Source organism: Nerophis lumbriciformis, linkage group LG05 (genome assembly GCF_033978685.3).
Source record: "Nerophis lumbriciformis linkage group LG05, RoL_Nlum_v2.1, whole genome shotgun sequence".
Taxonomy (NCBI): Eukaryota; Metazoa; Chordata; class Actinopteri; order Syngnathiformes; family Syngnathidae; genus Nerophis; species Nerophis lumbriciformis.
Genome location: NC_084552.2, coordinates 5,977,831 through 6,001,925, shown reverse-complemented (window position 1 = coordinate 6,001,925; position 24,095 = coordinate 5,977,831). Strand labels below are relative to the sequence as shown.

Here is a 24,095-nt window from a genome sequence, read left to right as displayed (position 1 = left end):
ATTGCAACTTTGGTTTAGTGTTGTTCCAATGAGATTTACGAAAATGACTGCCTGAAGAAAACGTGCACATTTCCACAGTCAATGATGATATGTGGCTGCATGTCATATATTGGTACTGGAAAGATGGCTGTCAGTACATCGTTATTTAATGCACAAGTTTACATTGACATCTTGGACATGTCTTTTATTCCATCAATGGAAAGGATGTTTGGCAATGATGACATTGTTCAAGATTATAAAGTATCTTGCCTTAAAGCTAGAACTCTAAAAACTTTCCTTGAAGAAAGATACATAAGTTCCATGTCATGGCCTGCAAATAGTCCTGATCTCAATCCAATGTGAAATGTGTGGTGGAAATTGAAGAAAATGATGGATGACAAGACTCCAACCTGCAAAGCTGATCTGACAACAGCATTCAGAGAAAGTTGGAGAAATATTGATGAAGAGTTCTGTTTGTCACTCGTTAAGTTTATGCCTCAGAGACTGTAAGATGTTATAAAAGCCAGAGGTGGTGCAACAAAGCACTGGTGGTAAGTGTTTTTAATGATTCCAAAATTTTTTCTCAGTGATTTATTATTTTATCACTTTGCTTGATCTAAAAATAAAACAGTTTTATTTTCTTGATTTCTCTTAGTGTTTCTTAAAGCCAGAAAGTTTACATTTTAAATGACTATAGTTGTGTTTCATGTCTGTTATCTGTTTTTTTTCTACAAAATTAAAGAACTGAATGAACATCTTCCAAGCTTGGGGATCACATAATGTTTGCCAGGGGTTGTACTTGTGACAAAGGAATTGTCACAAATGTATTAACCTGGGTTTTGCTGCAGACCAGCCAGAGGGCGAAACGGCGGTGGCAATGCAAGTGGCTGGAATGGGAATCGTGAACGGGGAGATAGAGATCGAGACAGAAGAGCGGTTCTCCCTAAATCGCTGGCCCAGAACAGAACATATGCAAAGTCAAGTGACAGCAGCAGACCAGAGACAAGCAACATGCCCATGCAGAAGATTTTCATGACTGACAAGAACCAGGAGCTCCTCAAGGATCTGCTGTGGGATCTGCGGACCCGCAACTTTGATGAACACTATGAGTAAGAACACGTTTTCTTTTCCACTTGAAATCCTCACAACTCACCCTCACATACATTGTGTAATATAGTGAAACTGGCTCTGATGATTCAAATGAAGAAGAGGAAGAGGAAGATGAGCTGGACCACCGTGAGGAAGGCGAGTTTTGGTCCACCAGGGATGAGCCTGTGGAGAAAGCAGAGAGAGCAGAGAGCCCAGAGTACGAGTCTGACCAGGAACGTCCTCCCGCTGAACCTGTCATCTCCTTATTTGCTATCGGCAAACTCTGCAGGTGATGCCGCACCTTTGTACCTGGGGGTTCGGTGGATTTGACCCCTTAATCGCTGCTCATCTTTCCAGGTATGGTTTCAACCGGGAGCGTTGCAAGCAAGCGCTGAAGTCCGGAGGAGGAGAATTTGGAGCAACATTGGAGAATCTCCTCCATCAAGTTTACTCCGAGCGCTGCACGCAGGAAGCCGTTTCCACCCAGGGCCTGAAAGGGATGTCGATGGAAGAGTGTCTCAACCAGAGGCAGGAGGAAGCTCTGGCGCTGGCGGCCATTTTTGGTGACCGTTTCAATGAGCGCATCGCCAACTCGGTGTGGGTAGTAACCCTCGATCCACTATTCCTCACGGAAGACATTGGCATAAAGAACAGCGGGAATCAGCCTGGTGGAAGGTCTTCTGAAAACATCTGCAAGTTCTACCTTAAAAGCCAAGGCTGCAGGTTTGGCAATAAATGCAAGTTCAAGCACCAGGCTCCAGTCCAAGCAGCACCAGACTTGAACGGACCAGCTCAAGCTGGAATCAGCAGCTTTTCTCCCCCAGAGTACGAACTGGAAGTACGCTTCCCGAAAGGAAACCGTTACCCGGCTCAAGCGCCGGTCGTCGCCTTCAGCACCAATGACGAGTCCATCGGCGCTGCGGGAAGGCTCGCTGTCACCGAGATGTTGTTCATGGAGGCGTTGGCTGCAGCCCAGAGAGGCGAACCCGTTGTGTACACTCTCGTCAGCTTGTGCGAGGACGAGGACACGATGCAAGGGCTGCTGGACGCCCCTCATCACAAATACAGCACGCTGCCGCCTGTTGTGGTGGCTCCCCCTCCTTCCCTGCCGGTGAGGAATGTGGGGAGCGAGGCTTTGGAGGAAAACATCTGTCCCATGAGAAGGACCACTCCAACAATAGACCGTGAGTCCTTTGACTTTAACTTTAACTTTAACTTTAACTTGTACGTGCATTTTTTGGGGCTTATTATCATTGTATGGCGTAGGGGTGTCCCGGTGCAACTTTCTTACTTCCGATACGTTGCCAAATTGCCAATATTGGAGCTTTGAGTATTTGCAGATACTAATATTGATGTGATACAATATTGTCATGAAACATACATATTTTTTATTATTTTGTAGTGTGAAACGTTAGAAAAGGCTTAAACAAGTTCAAGAACTCTGAGAAAAAAGGTAGGTTTGAAAAACACTATTGAGAGGTGGGGGGAATATTGATAGTAAACGTCAATAATTGATAACCAATTTATTTATTGTAAATAAAGTAATGCGGACAGTTCTAAAATTTGGCTGACTGCAGTGAGCCACCTCATCGAGGTCCTAAATTATAAGGCTCTTATGTTCCAGTTTTGCACACATTTCCATTGATTTAATAAACATGGGAATTAATTTACCTGTTTCTTATTACAAATGCACTGTTTTTTTAAAGTTGTAATTAATAAACGTTTATTTTAGTGATACAAAAAAAAATGTAAAACTGCATTTGTGCATGAATTTAAGATGCATAGATAATCGATTTTTTAATTGAATCGCAGCTCCTGAATCGTAAAGGTGCCCAAAGATTCCCACCTCTAACACTAACCTATTTATCATTAACCGTCAGGAATGAACTTATGCTCTCTTAAAGTGGAGTGGTTATTTTTTGGGAGACACCTAGCAGCCATAATAATAAATCAAGTTAAGTTCATGGCACTGTAGATTGAATGATGCGAACATGTTTGTTACTGGACACTTTCTACGCTTCTGCCTTGGAGACTTTGTGTCTGTAAGTAATATTCAACTATAATTATTCAATAATTGTTTGTATTGACAAATGTGGTGTTTTAGACTGCAATATTATATGTCTAGCTTGTGTGGAAATTGTGTGCTTAGCTGTTGTGTAGCTGTTAGCTCCTAATAGCCTACCATATTTACCTTTTGTAAATGACTTGACTAAAATACAAGAAAAGACCAACCTTGTGTATATTTAGCTGCAGGACTGCCTGTATCGTAGGAGATTTTGGATGCAAGTTAAAATCATCCTATACTTTTGCTCATGTTGGACCAATAGCCATATCGGATCATGACAACCCTAGTATGTAATCCCTGTATGCTTCACCATGTCCTTATACAAGTACATGCTGTTGCGTTTGGACCAGTTGTTCCTCCCAGGGAATTCAAGTTTCTGGTCGTCGCTCCCAAGCTCTTTACGACACTTAAAGCTGAGTAAAAGAACCACCAGAGACAGAATAGGTATTTTGTAATATATTTGCAAAGCTTTGCAAATATACTGAGACCAGTCCAGCATAGAACATTCAATCGCGCAGCTAAGATGGTCCCCCCCTAAAAAATGGAAACCTTCTCTTCTATAAAGTCTCTCTCCCTCCCACCCTCGTTGTCTTGTCTTTCCAGTCTAAACACATGCCCATTGTCCTACGCACCTGGACATAAGAATAGATAAGAAGAAGGAGTATCTCTCTTTCTTACATTCCATATTCAAGGTTAGCACACAGTATTTGCAGACAACCAAAAGACCACAATTGGAAGAAAAACACTAGCTGTTTTGTTATATGATTATGAAATTAAAGAAGTAACACTTAAATTCGGATATATGTAAATATCTGCCTCCGACAATGCCTTATTTATTTATAGGTAATTATTAGGGGTTTTAGCACTATTTGTAGCTTTGGCATACACTTGGCAGCCTGCAAAGGGGTTGTTAGGGAGCTGCACTTGCGTCAAAATTCCATTATTATTTTGTGTTAAAAAGGGACTGGAGAGGTGGAGGAGCAGGAAAAAAAAGACGTTTATCCCATCAAGGCAGAGAGCTACCCGAAGAAGAGGGTGGCCATTAATCCCAAACTTCTTCAAGAAAACGGCAAATTGTGCAAAGACTTCCAGAGGAACCAGGTACAGAAAGAGGACACAATTGTGTGTCAGTTGTATATAAATGTATGTGTATTTATTTATTTACTCTACAGTCATCTAAGCGCTTCAAGTCCATGCTGGAGGAGAGGATAAGGCTGCCAGCGTGGAACGAAAAAGACAACATCCTCGATCTGTTGGACGAGTGTCAAGTGTTGGTCGTCAGCGGCATGACAGGGTGGGTTATTCAACATACTGTAATCACCCGAATATGAGACGACTTTGAATATAATTTTAGTTTTAGTTTTGTATAAATCTCTTGATCCCGAAAATAAGTCACATTTTTAGAATGTTTTTTTTTCCCGGTAAAAACATATCGTCTTCAGGGTTGTGGCGGTGGGGGTGTGGCCAATATGATGTAGTATATATGGCGTCATGATCAATATAATCGCAATGATGCCTACATTTTTTAAAGGCTAAATAAATGTTAAATATTTATTTAAAATGGAACATTATCACAATTTCAGAAGGGTTAAAACCATTAAAAATCAGTTCCCAGTGGCTTATTTTATTTTTCGAAGTTTTTTTTTCAAAATTTTACCCATCATGCAATATCCCTAAAATAAGCGTCAAAGTGCCTGATTTTAACCATCGTTATATACACCCGTCCATTTTCCTGTGACGTCACACAGTGATGCCAATACAAACAAACATGGCGGATAGAACAGCAAGATATAGCGACATTAGCTCGGATTCAGACTCGGATTTCAGCGGCTTAAGCGATTCAACAGATTACCGTACGCATGTATTGAAACGGATGGTTGTAGTGTGGAGGCAGGTAGCGAAAACAAAATTGAAGAAGAAACTGAAGCTATTGAGCCATATCGGTTTGAACCGTATGCCAGCGAAACCGACGAAAACGAATCGACAGCCAGCGACACGGGAGAAAGCGAGGACGAATTTGGCGATCGCCTTCTAACCAACGATTGATTGGTATGTGTTTTTTTGGCATTAAAGGAAACTAACAACTATGAACTAGGTTTACAGCATATGAAATACATTTGGCAACAACATGCACTTTGAGAGTGCAGACAGCCCTGAAATGGGCTGTCTGCACTCTCAAAGTTAAATGTTTTTAAGCTAAATTATTGGTAAACACAGTTTATGTATAATAATTTACGTAAAACCGCGAGTAATGAATAAAGTTTTCATCAATTAATATATTCTGTAGACATACCCTCATCCGCTCTCTTTTCCTGAAAGCTGATCTGTCCAGTTTTGGAGTTGATGTCAGCATCTGCTTTGAGTGTCGCAGGATATCCACACATTCTTGCCATCTCTGTCGTAGCATAGCTTTTGTCGGTAAAGTGTGCGGAACAAACGACTGACCATTTCGTCGGCTTTCCCCACAGCGTCGTATTGTGAACAAATTTCGTCCAATTTCTTGCCACTTTCGCATCTTTGGGCCACTGGTGCAACTTGAATCCGTCCCTGTTCGTGTTGTTACACCCTCCGACAACACACCGACGAAAGTGAGAAAATGGCGGATTGCTTCCCGAGAGCCCCGAGAGCGAATAATAGAAAGGCGTTTAATTCGCCAAAATTCACCCATTTAGAGTTCGGAAATCGGTTAAAAAAAAAAAAGGTCTTTTTTCTGCAACATCAAGGTATATATTGACGCTTACATAGGTCTGGTGATAATGTTCCTCTTTAAAAACAAATCTGTGTTATTGGTTATTAGTATTAACATATATTTGTTCTTATATTGTTTTGCTTTATTTTTGAATTGTTACTGCTTATTGTAAAATGTAACACAGGCTGCACTGTACTCTGCCTTCCCTGAATGTTGGATTATCTAACCGCTACTTTAAATTAGAGATAGGGAAAAAAGAACTTGAGGTTGTGTATTGATATTGATAAGTCACTGTAAGACTAAGCACACAAAGGAAAGTACATCAATGTACAGATGAAGTGCAAATACATGTAGGAATCATGTTAAATTAATAATATATTTTGGAATAAACAGAAAAAAGCAATTCCAGTTATACAGCAGGAAGAATGGTTCTAATGGTGCTAGCTTAATGCTAACATATAATGGACCAGCTCATTGACAAGCTAAATAAATTTAGCAGGGCGCATGTGTAGACAAAGTTAGAAGTTACTGTCGATAGTAATTTCAACATTAGGGTAGTTTTCACAGCAGAAATGCATTAATTAACTTGAAATCGCGTTCTACTGAACTTTTTTTCTGTCCTTATTTTTGCCGAGTGCCAACTCCGTTCCAGGGCCGATCGGGTAAGCGACCAGCTGTAGCGCTTATGCTGACAGACGATTTAGCTGCACATTTTACAAAATAAAGCATAAAGGAACATATATTAATTATGGCCAATATTGCTTAAATAATAGAAAATATACAGTGTATATATTCATACAATATATGACTTGAAATTGTTTTAATATAAAAAAAAACCTCATTTTTAAGGTGTGGCGGTTATTTTACCTTGGCGGTACATGTAGGGAACATCCTGGTTTTATACTAGGCTCAATTTGGTGTTATGAATCTGACCCGTGTTTCTTCTCATTTCTTTTCAGGTGCGGCAAGACGACACAGATCCCCCAGTTCATCCTGGATGCTTCTCTGAGTGGTCCGGCGGACAAGGTGGCCAACATCATCTGTACTCAGCCGCGCCGCATTTGCGCCATCTCAGTGGCCCAGCGGGTGTCGCAGGAGCGTGCGGAGAGTCTGGGTAACGCCGTGGGCTACCAGATCCGCCTGGAGAGTGTCAGGGTATGCACAAAATAGACTGTGTTTTCATAGATAAATTGCCAATTCCACGCTTATTTCACTCTGCTGTCAGTCGTCGGCCACCAGGCTGCTTTACTGCACCACAGGCGTTTTGCTGCGAAGGCTGGAGGGCGACATGGACCTTCAAGGCGTCACACACGTCATTGTAGACGAGGTGCACGAGCGCACAGAAGAAAGGTCAACAAGCCAAGCAAAAGTTTGCCTTATATTTGTGTTTGCATGACTGACTGCTTCCTGCACTTACATTCTTTAGTGACTTTCTCCTGTTGGTGCTCAAAGATCTGATCCTTAATAGACCAGACTTGAAGGTTATTCTCATGAGTGCCACATTGAATGCCAGCCTCTTCTCTGAATATTTCTACAACTGCCCAACAATACACATTCCAGGTACTACATATTTTACAGAATGTTCTTCTCATCTCTCACTGACCATTTTTACCTTTGACCAGGTCACACCTACCCTGTCACTCAGCATTTTCTTGAAGATGCGATCTCTTTCACTCGGTAAGTCCCTCCTAATGCAAGTCATCTAAATAGAAGTGTTACAAATTTCTCCAATCAATGTCTTAAGATACGCGATTGAGGATGGGAGTCCTTACTTGCGCTCAGGGAAGCAGAACTTTGCGAGTGGACAAGGACGGAAAGGAGAGCCAAAGAACGTAGTGGACACCTTGGGGGACGATGTGTGGAACTTTATGTCTTTCTCTAATAAAGAATTTGTCAAAGACTCTGTCCCAGACCAGCAGCTCAGTCTACAGCAACTCGTTATCAGATACAATGGTAACAAAAAACATAAATGATTGTGAAATAACTACAAGTGTGCCAAATGTATGTATTTGATGTGTTGTTGATGCAGATTGTAAGAAGTCTGTACTGAAGACTATTGCTGCAATGGACCTGGACAAGATCAACATGGATCTGATTGAGAGTCTGCTGGAGTGGATATTAGACTGCAAAGACGACTCCCCTAAAGGCAAGAGTCCGAGCACGACTGTGCACGTCTATTGTGGACTCAGACTGAATCTGCGATGCTTTCTGTGTTTGCTACAGGTGCAGTGCTGGTGTTTCTTCCAGGCCTCGCTGAAATCAAGTCACTCTATGAGCAGCTCCAATCAAACAGGAAGTTCAACAATAGGCACACACACAGGTATGGATCCACTTTTAATTTTAAATTGTGCTTTTTCATTTAAAGGGGCACTTTGCAACTCGCTCAGTTACATTGTTCAAACCAGAACACATTTGCTTTACAACTGTCTATATTTTTCACAATTTCTAAGTTTACGTCCATCCATCCATCCATCTTCTTCCGCTTATCCGAGGTCGGGTCACGGGGGCAGCAGCCTAAGCAGGGAAGCCCAGACTTCCCTCTCCCCAGCCACTTCGTCCAGCTCTTCCTGTGGGACCCCGAGGCGTTCCCAGGCCAGCCGGGAGACATAGTCTTCCCAGCGTGTCCTGGGTCTTCCCCGCGGCCTCCTACCGGTCGGACGTGCCCTAAACACCTCCCTAGGGAGGCGTTCGGGTGGCATCCTGACCAGATGCCCGAACCACCTCATCTGGCTCCTCTCGATGTGGAGGAGCAGCGGCTTTACTTTGAGCTCCCCCCGGATGGCAAAGCTTCTCACGCTATCTCTAAGGGAGAGCCCCGCCACCCGGCGGAGGAAACTCATTTTGGCCGCTTGTACCCGTGATCTTGTCCTTTCGGTCATAACCCAAAGCTCATGATCATAGGTGAGGATGGGAACGTAGATCGACCGGTAAATTGAGAGCTTTGCCTTCCGGCTCAGCTCCTTCTTCACCACAACGGATCGATACAGCGTCCGCATTACTGAAGACGCCGCACCGATCCGCCTGTCGATCTCACGATCCACTCTTCCCTCACTCGTGAACAAGACTCCGAGGTACTTGAACTCCTCCACTTGGGGCAAGATCTCCTCCCCAACCCGGAGATGGCACTCCACCCTTTTCCGGGCGAGAACCATGGACTCGGACTTGGAGGTGCTGATTCTCATCCCAGTCGCTTCACACTCGGCTGCGAACCGATCCAGTGAAAGCTGAAGATCCTGGCCAGATGAAGCCATCAGGACCACATCATCTGCAAAAAGCAGAGACCTAATCCTGCAGCCACCAAACCAGATCCCCTCAACGCCTTGACTGCGCCTAGAAATTCTGTCCATAAAAGTAATGAACAGAATCGGTGACAAAGGGCAGCCTTGGCGGAGTCCAACCCTCACTGGAAACGTGTCCGACTTACTTCCGGCAATGCGGACTAAGTTTACGTAATAAAGCTTTTTGCCGGCCCTCAAAATTGTTTGTTGTTTGCTGATCAGCGATGCGATGTGATTACAAATGTTCCACATGGTCCAAATCTTCTCCAGACATTTAACCTCCAAAAAAAGCTGCCATATAAATACTTATTAGCAGTGCGTATAAGGTCTATATTACCTTTATAAAGACAATATGAGCCAGATAATGTGCACATGACAGACTATTGTTATTTTTATTGTAAATTCCTATTCCTAAAATTGTAGTTTGCTAACGCTATATATTACTTGTAAAGTAACAAACTGCTAATTTGAAATAGGCATACGTATTCTCTCTATCTCCATCATGCTGCGCGTGTGTATTCCTTGGGGCACGGCTTGCAGACTTGGTGAAAAAAGTTTACGAACCACTGGCCTAATGTATTTTCTAAAACAGGGGTCACCAACCTTTTGGAGCCCAAGATCCCTGGTCTCAGCCAAAAGTCAAAGCAAGATCTACACAGTGTCAATAACACAAAGCTTTGTGTTGTTATTAGCACAATATATATACAGTATATAATCTCTCTTTCTCTATCTCTCTCTCTCTGTTATCTGCATATTCATATATCTCTCTTTGTTTGCATTTTAAAATGTAGCTACTCATCTACGTTGCTCTTTTGTGCTTTTGCAACATTGGTTCTGTGCTGCTTTTATTGTGCAATATAGTTGTAAATAAATACACAATGTTGGAGAATAGCGACATTGTTCTTTACACTTTCTTATGCACAAAGTGGAAAAAAATTCAGTTAAATATAACGAGTTAATTTGTGTGTCCAACACCAGCTGTGTGGTGTACCCACTTCACTCCACTCTGTCCAACGAGGAGCAGCATGCTGTTTTCAGCCGCCCGCCCGAAGGCGTCACAAAGATCATCCTCTCCACTAACATCGCAGAGACTTCGGTAACCATTGACGACGTGGTTTTTGTCATCGACTCTGGCAAGATGAAAGAGAAAAGGTAGGCTTTGTCACATGCACACCTGTCGCCGGGAAATGTACGTTGAAGTGTGCCGGTGCCCTTTGTAGGTACGATGCGTCTAAAAGCATGGAGAGCTTAGAGGAATCCTGGGTCTCCCGGGCCAACGCGCTTCAGAGGAAGGGGCGGGCAGGTCGTGTGGGGCCTGGAGTCTGCTTCCACCTCTTCACCAGCCACTCCTTCCATCACCTTCTGGAACATCAACAGCTGCCGGAGATCCATAGAATTCCTCTGGAGCAGCTCTGCCTCCGGTAGATCCATCTGCTTTTTCTTTTTGTGCACCAAGAATATTGTGGAAACGATGCTTTTCTGTACATTTGGTTCATCAAGGTATTCGCAGGGTCCTAAAAAGTCTAAAATCTAATCATTTGAATTTAGGGCCTTAAAATGTCTTGAATTTCAACAAAATCTCATAAAAAGTTGACAATGAAAAATCTTCAAAATAAAATTTTTTAACAAATGCATAAACTTAAGTCTCGCTTCTAAATGTTTCGATTTTTGAGGGCTCTAATAACTACAAAACGGAACTAATTAATTACGGTACCTGTGCTGTCCGCTCAGAATGTATCAAGCACTGTGATCGTATGGAGCTCAGCGCATTTAGCAGTATGTTACAGCACAGTTCAGTCAGCAGCGGCGTTTACAAAAGCAAAGCCTGAGGTATTTGTGTAAATTAGGTAAGCGCAAGCTCAACCATTTGTGGCTCCAGAACAAACTTGTTAATGCATGATTGAAGCCGGTGGAAGGAAACGTATAAAGTGTTATCACCGATGACCCAATTAGGGTTAGGACCCGGATGTGGAGCCATCGTGGAGGGCAGCGTTTGTAAACATTGCGGTGAAAGTGAATGGAATGATAATGTAAAAGTAACAATTGTACAAGGATCAACCGAAAACCCCCCCAAAACAACGTTATGTGTCGCCAATTGCTGAAAGAGATCAGTATGAGATGTTTACTAGTGAAATCACATTATTACAAACAGTAACCACATACTCATTTCTCGGTGGTGTAATGACTTATAGTTGTGCATTAACAGCAGTAGAACAATAAAAAAGCCATTATTATATTATTTACATCATTACAGTAATTTTATGTCAGCTTCTCATACCTTATCTTTTTCCCAAGTTTATACAGCAATAGATAGAACTGATGTTAATAGCTATAAAGATTGTCTGTTTATATTCAGTTTATGGTTGGGTGAGGAAAGCAACAAAGGTATGCAAATGTCTTCTTCTCATGTTAAAATAATAACTAGTCCTTGTATATTAGCTATTTCATTTCAAAACTTTCACTAAACATTGGTGTAATTGTATTCAACTTGAAATACATTCCAGGTACAAAATGAGCTCAGCAAATTTGAATATTATTCACATCCAAATTCTGTTTGAGGCTTGCAATCCATAATCGCCTTCTTATTTTTAGACTAGTGGTTCTCAAACTTTTTTAAGTTTCTTAAGCACCACCTCAGAAAAGACTTAACACTTGGCTCTACAAGTACCACCGTAATGGCCAACTTTACAATACAGTAGCGTGGTAGGCGAAAGTATTCATTAAAATCAAGGCAGCGGTTTTAGCCAGTGAGTTTGAATATTAGAAAATAAAACACTAATCACTTAAGTGATTCTTTGGCATACCACTAGTGTACCCGTACCACAGTTTGAGAATCACTGTTTTGGACAATTGTTCTGCACTCCCTGTTTTTCTCAACTTTATGCAGACTGTGAAAGTTTTTCTGTTAGCTCAATTCTGACAGCCGAAAACACTGCAAAGGTTAACCGTTAAGCTTTAGCAGAGATGCAAACCAGTCTCTTTCACAGACAAAATACTTTCCTTTACCATGGCCGACTTCCTGGTTGTTGTTACATGAAAACACTTGAACACTGCATCTTCTGCACAAAAACAATTCTATGGTAAATCGGAAAAAGGGCCATTGTTTACCAATATTTTTCCCAATTAGTTTACAATAGAGAAGCTTCTGGTGTTTTTAGTTAGTTTAACCATTTTGTTTTCCAATGAATGAATTAATATACTTCATATTCATATAATTCATTCTGGGCCTTTAATTTTCCTTCATGTGTTTTTTTCTTTTTTGTTCATGTGGATGTAAAATGGTCTTGCATTTTGTTCATTGTGGTCTTAAAAAAGGCTTTTAATTTGACTTGTTGAAACCTGCGGAGACCCTGTTAATGTTGTTTTCCTCTGAACAGAATCAAGATCCTGGATGTGTTTGCAGAGCAGACGTTGGAGTCCGTCTTCTCTCGCGTCATCGAGCCACCAGCCACGGGAAGCTTGGATGCGGCCAAACAGCGCCTTCAAGATCTGGGCGCCCTAACCGCAGAGGAGAAGCTCACCCCGCTGGGCTACCACTTGGCCCGCCTGCCTGTGGATGTGCGCGTGGGGAAACTCATGCTGTTTGGCGCCATCTTCCGCTGCCTTGACCCAGGGCTCACCATCGCTGCCAGTCTGGCCTTCAAATCCCCTTTTGTAAGATCGCTTTAGAAGCCATGTTTGCATGCTATGGAGTATGTGATGCTTTTATTTGTCGTCAAGGTGTCGCCATGGGACAAGCGTGAGGAGGCTAACGAGAGGAAATTGGACTTTGCGGTGGCCAAGAGTGACCATCTGGCTCTGCTCCAAGCATACAAAGTACACGTCAAAAGAGAAATACTATACTATATTTTACTCGGCATATAATCAATCATATCATCTTTTAGGGTTGGTGCAGAGCTAAAGCGGCTGGCAACAGTGCCGGCTCACGCTACTGCCGGGAGAACTTCCTGTCGTCACGCGTCTTGCAGGAAATTGCTTCCCTCAAGAGGCAGTTCGCCGAGCTGCTGTCTGACATCGGCTTCATCAAAGAGGGGCTGAGGTCCAGAGCGATTGAGCGGCTGTGCTCCAATGGCTCTGATGGGATTCTCGAAGCTACTGGCCCAGAGGTACCACATTTATACACTCAATAGTGCCACTGCTTTCATCATGAAGGGTCTCACATCTGTTTATGAGCACGAAATGTGAGAATCATGTAATATGTGAGTTTGTCATAAACATTATTCCTCAAGGACATGATAACATACCTGCCAACTACTCCGGTTTTCCCGTAATTAGTACGGTTTTCATCAACCTATTCCGGGTTACGGTTGCAGTGATAAAAAATACGGTTTTTCATTAATTAAAAATTTTTTTTTTTTTTAAGTTTTATTCACGAAATCGCGTAACAACAATCACAATCAACACTGCTTCCCGTAACTTCCTATCGTGCCATTCCGAAAGCCATGCGCGAGGCTATTTATAGCACCGCTGCCAAGCACGATGTAAAAGACCACGTTGGGACAAAAAAACACAAGTCTAATGCCGTTGCTAAATTTGGATTTTAGCCACAAAAAGGTAATGACACCAATGTTATCTATTGGAATTGTTTAGTACTGTTATACTGTTAAAAGTGTTTGTACTATTTATGCTTTCAAGTCCAAGTTGAAGAAATCTTGTTAAATGTTGACAGCATAACTACCAAAATACAGAAGTATGTCCTTAATATTTTTGCAGTGCTATTTCTGTTGAAAAGTTAAAATGATTACATTAGAGATGTGATGTGCCACTTTTCAAGTGTCTGATGGCTTAAATTAATTTTCATTAATTTTTCATATTTTGAATTCTTTTGAAAGGCTTACAAAAAAACTACATTTGAATTGTAATTCCATGCTATTGACAGGACTATTAATTTTAATGAAGTTAGCTTACCATGTTTACAGTATGATAATTGTGATAGAAATGTGAATTTTAGGCACAGAATATTTTTTACAATTGAACAAGGCAGTAGATTATACAAGCTTGGACAGAAAGTTAATAATGACACCAATTTTTTTTTTTATGGAATTGTTTAGTACTGTTTTACCATTTGTTTACTGTAAAAAGTGTTTATACTTTCAATTAACAAATTGAAGTCTTGTGAAAGGTTGACAGGATAACTGGCATTAACTGTCAAAATAATTTCAAACTATTGAAGTTAGCTTACAGAATAAACATGTCAATCAACCCATATGATTTTTGCTGTAATATTTTTGTTTTGAAAAGTCACTGTGACTGATAGAAAAGTGATGGTTTTAGCAACATTTTAACCTGTCTGAATGCAATCAATAATTTTGCGTCGGGGCCTGAAACCCCCAGCAGGACTTTGTCCTGGACCTACCGGGGCCTGCGGCCCCTGGACCCTGGCTACTAGGTTTTTCTGATTTCAAAAGTTGGCAGATATGTGATAACGCCTCTAGATGATTGTGCCCACCACTTCACAGCTCTGTAATAAATAAAAACACACACACAAAATAAACCTGGATTTACAAACTTAAAGGTGCTTTTTGCAAGTTCCTCACAGTAACATTTTTCACAGCAAAAATATAACAAGAACACCACCGGCTAGCTTATGTTACCATTAGTGGTTTAACAGAACACATTTGTTTGACAATTGTCTTAATTTTTCACAATTACAAAGTTTATGTAATACATTTTTTTACCAGCCCAAATAAAATGATTAGTGTTTTACAGCTGTCATGTTCGACAACACGTACGTGCAAGGAGCACGTGCACACATACAAAAGCCGACTTAAACAAGTTGAAAAACTTACTCGGATGTTACCATTTAGTGGTCAATTGTACGGAATGTGTACTGTACTGTGCAATCTACTAATAAAAGTTTAAATCAATCCAAAAAAAAAAAGTTAATGCCTTGATTGTCAAAGGTGTTGTTGGTAATGTATCTTGTGACGTTTCTACCCAAATCAATGCTTTTGATAATCTACACATTTTGTGTTGTACTTATGACTTGGGAGTGGGGACACATTTTCTGGGCACACATAAATATGCTGAAATAAAATGTATCCTCTTCTAATGATGAAAGTTTTGTTGTAGATGATGCTACATATGTACAGAGTAAACCACATGATGTTAGTACTTCAATTGAGGAAAATTAGTAAATTGCATTAATAACATTCTGTAATTACATTTTTATATTATTATTAATTTCATCTTTTGATAGATAAACAATTAACACCAATCGGAGCGTTTTAAAACTCTGCCAGACTAAATTCCACCTATTTGACTGATGAACTTTCACATCATTTATTCAGAAAGTATAAAGAGCGAGAAATGAAGATATACTATTAACTGCAGTGCAAAAATATATATAAGTATGATTTGTACATTTTCAGAATGTGCTTGGTCTATTTTTAAACAAAAACAAAAAATCAGTAGTTCTCTTTATTTTTAAGTGATGATGCCATGATTTTATCAGTATGGCCTATTTGGGAAAATATTTTCCTCCATGTGGCCCCTGAGTTTTGACACCCCTGCCATAGGTAGACTATACAGTACTGCCTTGTAATGTCTTGGAAGTGCAACTGCATTGCAAATGAGACTAAAATTTAATGAGAAAACAAAATATAACAACTGGACTAGAGGTGGGGGAAATAATACATTTTTAGATGCAATCGCAATTCGGACGTGGCGATTAGTAAACGTCAATAGTCGTTAATCAATTTATTTATTGTAAATAAAGTAATGCAGACAGTCCTAAAATGTCTTCTTCACAGAGAGACCCGACCATTTATTTTAGGGCACTTATGTTCCAGTTTTGCACACATTAATTTAGTGAATGTGAGAATTAATTCAACTACTTCTTAATACAAATGCACTGTTTTTTGAAGTTGCAAGTGATAAACACTTTAGTGAAATGAAAATAAGATTAGCTCGAATCGTGAGGTGCCCAAAAATGTCCACCTCTAAACTGGACAGCACATTTTTAAATGTTACATTAAACAGTAAACTGTTATTATCAAACAAATACTATTTATTACCACACAAAACTATAGAAAATTCATACAGTTGAGTACCGGTTTCGATTCCCAGGTACCGGGAATTGTTACTCTATTGGTTTAAATGTGAACGATACCCATCCTTAAACACTTTTGCTCTATTCCAGGCAAATCTGAATGCAGAAAACATCCATCTGATGTCAGCTCTTCTCTGTGCTGCCCTCTATCCCAATGTGGTGCAGGTACATGCTGGTTTTCTCCTAATTTTAAGATCTATTCTTGATCGGCACGTTTATCTCATTCTATCCTGTTTGATTTGTACCAGGTGCAATCTCCTCAAAGCAATTATACGATGAGCGTCAAAGGAGCGGTGAAGATGCCCCCCAAGGCCAATGAGCTACGCTTCCTGACTAAAAGCGACGGCTGTGTCAATGTTCACCCCTCGTCCGTCAACTACATGGTTGGTCAAGTGAAGAAATACACATTATTGTAGCCTTTTACGTGACCAAGATGGCATTTTCTCTTACGTGCTACAGGTGCGGGGATACGCCAGCCCCTACCTGGTTTACCTGGAGAAAGTGAAAACCAGCCGGGTCTTCATCAGGGACTGCAGCATGGTGTCTGTCTACGCTCTGGTGCTCTTCGGAGGCGGGCAAGTCAACGTGGAGCTGCATAAGGGCCGGTTTGTCATCTCCCTCGACGATGGATGGATTCGATTTGCTGCCGATACTCACCAGGTCAGGAGGTTTATTTGCTTGGACTCGCCCATATTTGATGATGTCCGTGTGTGTTGCACAGGTGGCTGAACTTGTAAAGGAGCTTCGCTGGGAACTGGACCGCCTGCTGGAGGACAAGATTAAGAACCCGAGCATGGACTTGTGCAACTGCCCCCGCGGCTCCCGCATCATCCGCATGATCGTCAACCTCGTGTCCACACAGTAACTCAAAAGTGGTTTTCCACCTTCATTTTGACAATATTTTTTGCTTCTTACGCTTTCATGTGTGTATAGTTGTCCTAAAATGAAGTGAGCTTATTATTATAAACGTGCATGTTCAATTCATACTTGAAGTGAGGTCCTGTTGGTGGATACAGCTGTCTGATACTGTACGCTACAGTGATCATGCACAAATGCTTGTTAAAAAGCTGCATTGTTAGTTGGGAAAGAAGCCAGTGTGGCTGTTTTATATATATTTATATATATAGCTTTCACAATGAAATGTCACTGACAGTCTTGACACAATTTGCACCAAATGGAGACATTTCCCTGGGATGCTTTGTACTTAAAGTGAATGCGATCCAATTGCGTCTGCATGGTTTTTACATATTTAACAAACTGAATGTATTGAATCACAATATGATGTCAATTTCCACAACGGGACTCCCAAGGGCTCTTTCAAGGGGCTGCTAAAGAACTTCAATTAAAAGAGTGCCGTTTTGCATTGTCAAGTCTTTTATTGGCTTGTGCAAGAGCCAGACCTTTGGCATTCAAGCCTGTTCTGTTCCTATGACAACGGGGCATAAACAAACCAGGAGCAAGGTTGAATCTTTTCCTGTTGCCGTTTCAGCCTGCGCAAACAACATGGTAAGCTGCTTATATTGTTGGGACAAGTTCTTTAAATGTGTATTTGGAAAAAGCTACATTTTTAAAGTGTTAAGACATACTAAAGAATATCTCATTTAACAGATGGACTGATTCAAGGAAGTCGGCCTCAACTCAGACTATGGTAAGGTTTTATTGTTGTTTTTAAACAGAACTAATATTTATATAACCACAAACGAGTGACAATGTGTACTTTTTTCAAAGGCCACCAAATCCACAAAATCAAGATCTCACAGCATCAAACCTGCCAAGAAGACTGGGAGTCCGAAGACAGGCAAAAAAAGGTCCTCTAGTGACAAAGCTGCCAAAAAAGACGTGGACATCCTCAGTCCAGCAGCCATGCAGAACATGTCCTACATTGCTCACAATGCAGCTGCCTGCTTGGAGTTCAGAGGGTATGGGTGGTTGAAGGACAAGAGAAAAAAGGGTAAAAAACAAAAGTAAGTTTTTCAACTGCAAAGTGAAGAGGAATTTATTCTGATTCAACCACGTCAATGAAAAAAATACACAAGTGTTGTGTAGCATTTATTCATGTTTATATTGCATTATACAATATGACATAAGTGTATATAGTGAGTAGGTTCTAATTGTTTTGCAATTATACCGGGTAATTGTCAAAAAAGCTTGGCCAAATGCTAACACATTGGATTTGCAATGTAACTTTTAACCCAGTAAGCATAATAGAAATATAGGTAACAATGAAACATGTAAATATGTTTCAGGCACTGTCAATAATCCCCATACAAAATGTACACTTGTTCTACAACCCTGTAAAATAAATACATCATCTGCAGAGTGCATTATGTTGCCGGAAACATCATCCAAGGTGCTCACTCTGGTGGCTTCTTCTTGGCCTCCACATCTTTCTTGAAAGTCTCAATTCTTTTGGATATGTTGGGAACCTGAATGACAATACAAAGTGCGACGCAGACACACAAAAAAACATTGAGTTTACCCTATTCTTGTGTTACAAACACCAACCTTTTTGAGCCCATGGACCAACTGATTTTTGTCAAAACTAACACCAGCAGTGAGGAAAATATTGGTGCACGCTAGACCATGGCAATATATTGCTGTTGTGATGTACTGAAATATAAGACTGAGAAACATTTTAGTTGCTAGTGACAGGCACAGCACCTTTTTAAACAATTTTCCAGCGAAGTCTTGCTTTAGTTGGACAGTTCTGAATAGTCCCTTTAAAACCCTAATCCAAAATTGCATAAAAAACTTCTACCAACACAAGGGATTTGGCTGATTTGCATGATGGGAAGTAACAAAACTATATTTTATGTAACTGCTGTCATATCCTGATTATCCTTATTGGCCTGGACGAAAATGTAATATTTTAGTTTGTACGCGCTTGCCAGTTTTGATCCCGAGGTGAAGTTTAAGTGAATATTATTATTAAATTAAATTTAAACAATCACAGCCAAATGAAGCCATCAGAGACCTGATCATTTAGCCACCAAAGCGGATCCCCTCAACGCCCTGAGTGTGCCAAGTAATTCTGTCCACTAAAGTTATGAACAGAATCAGTGACAAAGGGCAGCCCTGGTGGAGTCCCAACCTCAGTGGAAACGGGTCAGAAAGACTGACTGCCGGTTATGCAGACCAGGCTTTGACACGATCATACAGGAAGCGGATCCCTGCAATCAGATGGGCCGAATATCCATATTTCTGGACCCCAGGACTTCCTGTGGGACACGGTCGAATGCCTTTTCCAAGTCCACAAAACACATGGGCAAACTCCCACACACCTTGCCGAGAGTATGGAGCTGACTCTTGAATTCGAGGTTCGACTATCTGACGTAGCCGTCTCTCTAGTACACCTGAATTGACCTTACGAGGAAGGCTGAGAGGAGTGTGAGTGTGTTCCCCTTCCTTCGAGGGCGGATGGTGGTCCAGAATATCTTTGAAACCATCCAGAAGTTGTTCTTCATTGCTTCTCCAGACTTGTCCCGAGTTTTTGCTTCAGGGACTCTGCTTAGCCTGTAGATACTGGTCAGCTGCCTTGTCCCATAAACCAAAAAGACCCGATAGAACTACTTTTTCAACTTGACGCCATCCCTCATTGTTGGTGTCCACCAGCGGGTTCTGGAATTACCGCCACTACAGGCACCAACTACCTTGTGGCCACAGCTCCGGTCACCCGCCTCGACAATAGAGAGACGGAAGGAACATGGCCTACTCGGACTCATTATTCTCGCCTCCCTTGGAACATTTTCTAAGCTCGGAAGGTTGGAATTGAAACTCTCTCCGACAGGAGACGCTGCAAGCTGTTCCCAGCAGACAAACACAATCTGTTTGAGCCTGTTAAGTCTGACTGGCGTCCTCCCCCTCCATCGGAGGCAACTCACCACCAGGTGGTGATTGTTCCTATCTTCACCTATGGGGATGAGCTTTGGGTTGTGACCGCAAGTACAAGATCGCGGATACAAGCTGTAGGATGGCAGGGCTCTCCTTTTGAAGGTAGGGCAGGAAGCTTGGTCATTCGGGAGGGCTCCTCCTAATCGAGAAGAGTCAGATGAGGTGGCTTTGGCATCTGGTTAGGATGCCCCCAGGACACGTCCCTGGGAAGGTGTTCGGGGAGAGTCCGAACAGTAAGGAGGCCACCAGGAAGACCCAAGACACGTTGGAGAGATTAGGTCTCCCAACTGGCCTGGGAACGCCTCGGGATCCCCCGGGAGGAGCTGGATGAATTAGCTAGGCTGCTAGGGAGAGGGAAGTCTAAGCTTCTCTGCTTCTGAAGAAGAAAATCCTAAATAGATGTCAATTTTATTTGACGGCTGTAAAGACCGGGGTGGTGGTTCCTCTCTTTAAAAAGGGGAACCAGAGGGTGTGTTCTAACTATCGTGGGATCACACTCCTCAGCCTTCCCGGTAAGGTCTATTCAGGTGTACTGGAGAGGAGGCTACGTCGGATAGTCGAACCTCGGATTCAGGAGGAACAGTGTGGTTTTCGTCCTGGTCGTGGAACTGTGGACCAGCTCTATACTCTCGGCAGGGTCCTTGAGGGTGCATGGGAGTTTGCCCAACCAGTCTACATGTGCTTTGTGGACTTGGAGAAGGCATTCGACCGTGTCCCTCGGGAAGTCCTGTGGGGAGTGCTCAGAGAGTATGGGGTTTTGGACTGTCTGATTGTGGCGGTCCGCTCCCTGTATGATCAGTGTCAGAGCTTGGTTCGCATTGCCGGCAGTAAGTCGGACACGTTTCCGGTGAGGGTTGGACTCCGCCAAGGCTGCCCTTTGTCACCGATTCTGTTCATAACTTTTATGGACAGAATTTCTAGGCGCAGTCAAGGCGTTGAGGGGATCTGGTTTGATGGCTGCAGGATTGGGTCTCTGCTTTTTGCAGATGATGTAGTCCTGATGGCTTCATCTAGCCAGGATCTTCAGCTCTCACTGGATCGGTTCGCAGCTGAGTGTGAAGCGACTGGGATGAGAATCAGCACCTCCAAGTCCGAGTCCATGGTTCTCGCCCGGAAAAGGGTGGAGTGCCATCTCCGGGTTGGGGAGATCTTGCCCCAAGTGGAGGAGTTCAAGTACCTCGGAGTCTTGTTCACGAGTGAGGGAAGAGTGGATCGTGAGATCGACAGGCGGATCGGTGCGGCGTCTTCAGTAATGCGGACGCTGTATCGATCCGTTGTGGTGAAGAAGGAGCTGAGCCGGAAGGCAAAGCTCTCAATTTACCGGTCGATCTACGTTCCCATCCTCACCTATGGTCATGAGCTTTGGGTTATGACCGAAAGGACAAGATCACGGGTACAAGCGGCCGAAATGAGTTTCCTCCGCCGGGTGGCGGGGCTCTCCCTTAGAGATAGGGTGAGAAGCTCTGTCATTCGGGGGGAACTCAAAGTAAAGCCGCTGCTCCTCCACATCGAGAGGAGCCAGATGAGGTGGTCCGGGCATCTGGTCAGGATGCCACCCGAGCGCCTCCCTAGGGAGGTGTTTAGGGCACGTCCGACCGGTAGGAGGCCACGAGGAAGACCCAGGACACGTTGGGAAGACTATGTCTCCCGGCTGGCCTGGGAACGCCTCGGGATCCCCCGGGAGGAGCTGGACGAAGTGGCTGGGGAGAGGGAAGTCTGGGCTTCCCTGCTTAAGCTGCTGCCCCCGCGACCCGACCTCGGATAAGCGGAAGAAGATGGATGGATGGGTTGTAAATATTTATAGCACCCAATTTGTCACTATCTACGAACCTATACAAGACCCTTGGGCTACATATGTGAATGTATGTGGATAACTTACATCGTAGTTTTGAGCGAGGTACATTCCCACAATGTTGCCCAAGGTGAATCCTGCCTGAAAAGCAAACATTTATCAGACAATTTCAAGGCAGTTGGTCTCATATTCATTTTTTAAGATGTAATATTTTGAAAGCTAGAATCTGTACTAGAGTGTTCGCTAACCAAGTATCACTGATTAGCTTTCGATTAAAACAAACATGCTAGAGTCAAGCCTTTTACTTAAACCGTCGATTAAAGTTTGTTTAACTCACCAGGAACTGTAGCATAGTGCAATATTAAAAGTTTGGCGATGTCAGCCTTAATTCTCGGACGTACAGAAAAAAAAAGTTACTAAATTTAAGCTTTGAGGCTGATCATACAAGCTAGCGACGTCTGTCAAAGATAGCCTGTCATCAACAAAGTGTGTACGCATGCGCGAGAGCTCAAACGGAAGAAACGTCCCATCGCGTTGTTTTCCGAGAAGACGCTTTGTAGTTCTTTTTTCCGCGTTTGCCTCAAAGCGAGGGTTGTTTTAAACTACAACTCCCAAAATGCCAAACCGCCTGTCATAGTGGCTGCTGTTGTCGCAATGGTGGCGACGGCGAGACATTGAATGACTTTGGCTCCATCCCGAAAATAGCCGGCGAATCGGTCTTGTTTGCTGATAAAACCGACGGCATGGAGGCGCTTATTCCTGTGATAAACAAGCTCCAGGATGTGTTCAACACAGTGGGGTCGGATATTATCCAGCTGCCGCAGATAGCCGTGGTGGGGACGCAGGTAGAGTAAACTGTCATGCTAACCATTGATTATGTCCATAATGTAGCTTGTCAATGAACCTCACGGGAACTGATTCACAAAATGTACATTGTTATTACAAAGGACACATAACTGTCATCCATTTGAATGATAACCTTCAAACAGTGCTATTTTAGGGATGCTATCATATCACGCTTTTAGTTAAAATAGGTCGACTGCTATGATAAAAGTCAGGAGCATTTAGCCTTGTTTGCTTCCATCCGAATACGAGGTTTGGTATTGAATTGGGTAAGAAGTTATTTAACCAACAGGAAGAAATATGTAAAGATGGGTGAAAATATGTCAACACGGCTAGATATATCCTGTGGTGTACCCCAGGCAGAGGTGGGACCAAGTCATTGTTTTGCAAGTCACAAGTAAGTCTCAAGTCTTTGCCCTCAAGTCCGAGTCAAGTCCCGAGTCAAGACAGGCAAGCCCCGAGTCAAGTCCAAAGTCAAGACTGGAAAGTCTCAAGTCAAGTCCTAAGTCCTGCATTTTGAGTTTCGAGTACTTTCAAGTGCTTTTAACCACAGACTAATATATTAACACAGATTGTGTATGCTTTTCAAACGCTGTATTTATTTATTAAAACAAGTGCATTTTAAATTGCAGGAAAGAAAATTGTGCTGACATTGCACTTTATAATAGCACTATTAACCAGTCATTTTAAACATTAACTCATTCCTTTACAGAACAAACACATTGAAAAATAAAGTGCAAATGTACTTATTTGTACAAAAGTGTTAACATTGAAAAAACATGACATATACGTGAACATAACAAAAAAGTTGTACTTTTTATATGACAGGGCCCTATGCTGCATTGCATTTGCAAAAGACCAAATTAGCCAAGAGTCTGTCAGTCATTTGTGCACGATGGGGGCGTAGTATGATGCCACCATGGCTGAAAACTCGCTCCACTGGAGCACTGGAGGCAGGCACTGCCAAGACTCATGGCCACTCGGAACAGTGAAGGAAGAGTCTTCATGTTCAATGCCCAGAACAAAAGGGGGGAGAGAGTTGTTTTGGGTTGGTGCACTACTTGTGAGTGTATCTTGTGTTTTTTATGTTGATTTAATTAAAAAAAGAAAAGAAAAAAAATTATTTCTTGTGCGGCCCGATACCAATCAATCCACGGACCAGTACCGGGCCGCGGCCCGGTGGTTGGGGACCACTGAGGTAAACAACCAACAGTATGTCAGAAAGCTAGCTAAAACGGTACACATATTCATAATATAGTATACATTTTAACTGACCTTTATTTTACTATTTTTGTCTTTTTTTAGGTGGCTAAAATACGCGGTGCTGCTGACCGCCGTCTAACGTTACGTGTGATATGTTGACTAACGTAACCCTGCTTGAAAAAAATCACTGAACAAAAAGTATGAATAAGGTAGTG

The 24,095-nt window shown here is 42.3% G+C and overlaps 4 protein-coding genes across 7 annotated transcripts in view; 3 read left to right on the top strand and 1 right to left on the bottom strand.

The window, feature by feature from the left end:
- The window catches only part of dhx57 (DEAH (Asp-Glu-Ala-Asp/His) box polypeptide 57), a 28,462-nt gene extending 10,976 nt beyond the window's left edge, over nucleotides 1-17,486 (top strand). For all 3 annotated transcript variants that reach the window (XM_061961377.2, XM_061961379.2, XM_061961378.2), the window contains exons 4-24: nucleotides 828-1,088; nucleotides 1,157-1,357; nucleotides 1,426-2,252; nucleotides 4,095-4,234; nucleotides 4,306-4,427; nucleotides 6,782-6,977; nucleotides 7,048-7,172; nucleotides 7,249-7,382; nucleotides 7,445-7,499; nucleotides 7,567-7,775; nucleotides 7,852-7,968; nucleotides 8,046-8,142; nucleotides 10,079-10,252; nucleotides 10,321-10,521; nucleotides 12,478-12,754; nucleotides 12,821-12,916; nucleotides 12,985-13,206; nucleotides 16,242-16,316; nucleotides 16,400-16,534; nucleotides 16,611-16,811; nucleotides 16,873-17,486. In XM_061961377.2, the coding sequence (XP_061817361.1) occupies nucleotides 828-1,088; nucleotides 1,157-1,357; nucleotides 1,426-2,252; nucleotides 4,095-4,234; nucleotides 4,306-4,427; nucleotides 6,782-6,977; nucleotides 7,048-7,172; nucleotides 7,249-7,382; nucleotides 7,445-7,499; nucleotides 7,567-7,775; nucleotides 7,852-7,968; nucleotides 8,046-8,142; nucleotides 10,079-10,252; nucleotides 10,321-10,521; nucleotides 12,478-12,754; nucleotides 12,821-12,916; nucleotides 12,985-13,206; nucleotides 16,242-16,316; nucleotides 16,400-16,534; nucleotides 16,611-16,811; nucleotides 16,873-17,016 (4,009 nt within the window). In that variant the 3' untranslated portion in view covers nucleotides 17,017-17,486. The remainder of the gene's footprint in view (nucleotides 1-827; nucleotides 1,089-1,156; nucleotides 1,358-1,425; nucleotides 2,253-4,094; nucleotides 4,235-4,305; nucleotides 4,428-6,781; nucleotides 6,978-7,047; nucleotides 7,173-7,248; nucleotides 7,383-7,444; nucleotides 7,500-7,566; nucleotides 7,776-7,851; nucleotides 7,969-8,045; nucleotides 8,143-10,078; nucleotides 10,253-10,320; nucleotides 10,522-12,477; nucleotides 12,755-12,820; nucleotides 12,917-12,984; nucleotides 13,207-16,241; nucleotides 16,317-16,399; nucleotides 16,535-16,610; nucleotides 16,812-16,872) is intronic.
- Nucleotides 17,487-17,594: 108 nt separating this feature from the next.
- LOC133606929 (small lysine-rich protein 1) lies at nucleotides 17,595-18,171 on the top strand. Of its 2 annotated transcripts, XM_061961382.1 has the most exons (3): nucleotides 17,595-17,657; nucleotides 17,760-17,799; nucleotides 17,880-18,171. In XM_061961382.1, exons 2-3 carry the CDS (start codon nucleotides 17,797-17,799, stop codon nucleotides 18,117-18,119), a joined length of 243 nt encoding a protein of 80 aa, XP_061817366.1. In that variant the 5' UTR covers nucleotides 17,595-17,657; nucleotides 17,760-17,796; the 3' UTR covers nucleotides 18,120-18,171. The 2 variants fall into 2 exon arrangements, with proteins under 2 accessions (XP_061817366.1, XP_061817365.1); XM_061961381.1 differs by lacking the exon at nucleotides 17,595-17,657 and having other exon boundaries at nucleotides 17,673-17,799.
- A 16-nt stretch (nucleotides 18,172-18,187) lies between these two features.
- stmp1 (short transmembrane mitochondrial protein 1) lies at nucleotides 18,188-22,336 on the bottom strand. Its single transcript, XM_061961383.1, has 3 exons — nucleotides 22,172-22,336; nucleotides 21,922-21,975; nucleotides 18,188-18,577 (listed from the first exon to the last, which is right to left on the bottom strand). The coding sequence occupies exons 1-3, from the start codon at nucleotides 22,184-22,186 to the stop codon at nucleotides 18,506-18,508; spliced, it is 141 nt and encodes a 46-aa protein (XP_061817367.1). The 5' UTR covers nucleotides 22,187-22,336; the 3' UTR covers nucleotides 18,188-18,505.
- A 109-nt stretch (nucleotides 22,337-22,445) lies between these two features.
- LOC133606928 (dynamin-1-like protein) overlaps nucleotides 22,446-24,095 on the top strand; it is a 34,900-nt gene continuing 33,250 nt past the window's right edge. Inside the window, exon 1 of the mRNA XM_061961380.2 lies at nucleotides 22,446-22,679. Within this exon, the coding sequence (XP_061817364.1) occupies nucleotides 22,578-22,679 (102 nt within the window). The 5' untranslated portion in view covers nucleotides 22,446-22,577. The remainder of the gene's footprint in view (nucleotides 22,680-24,095) is intronic.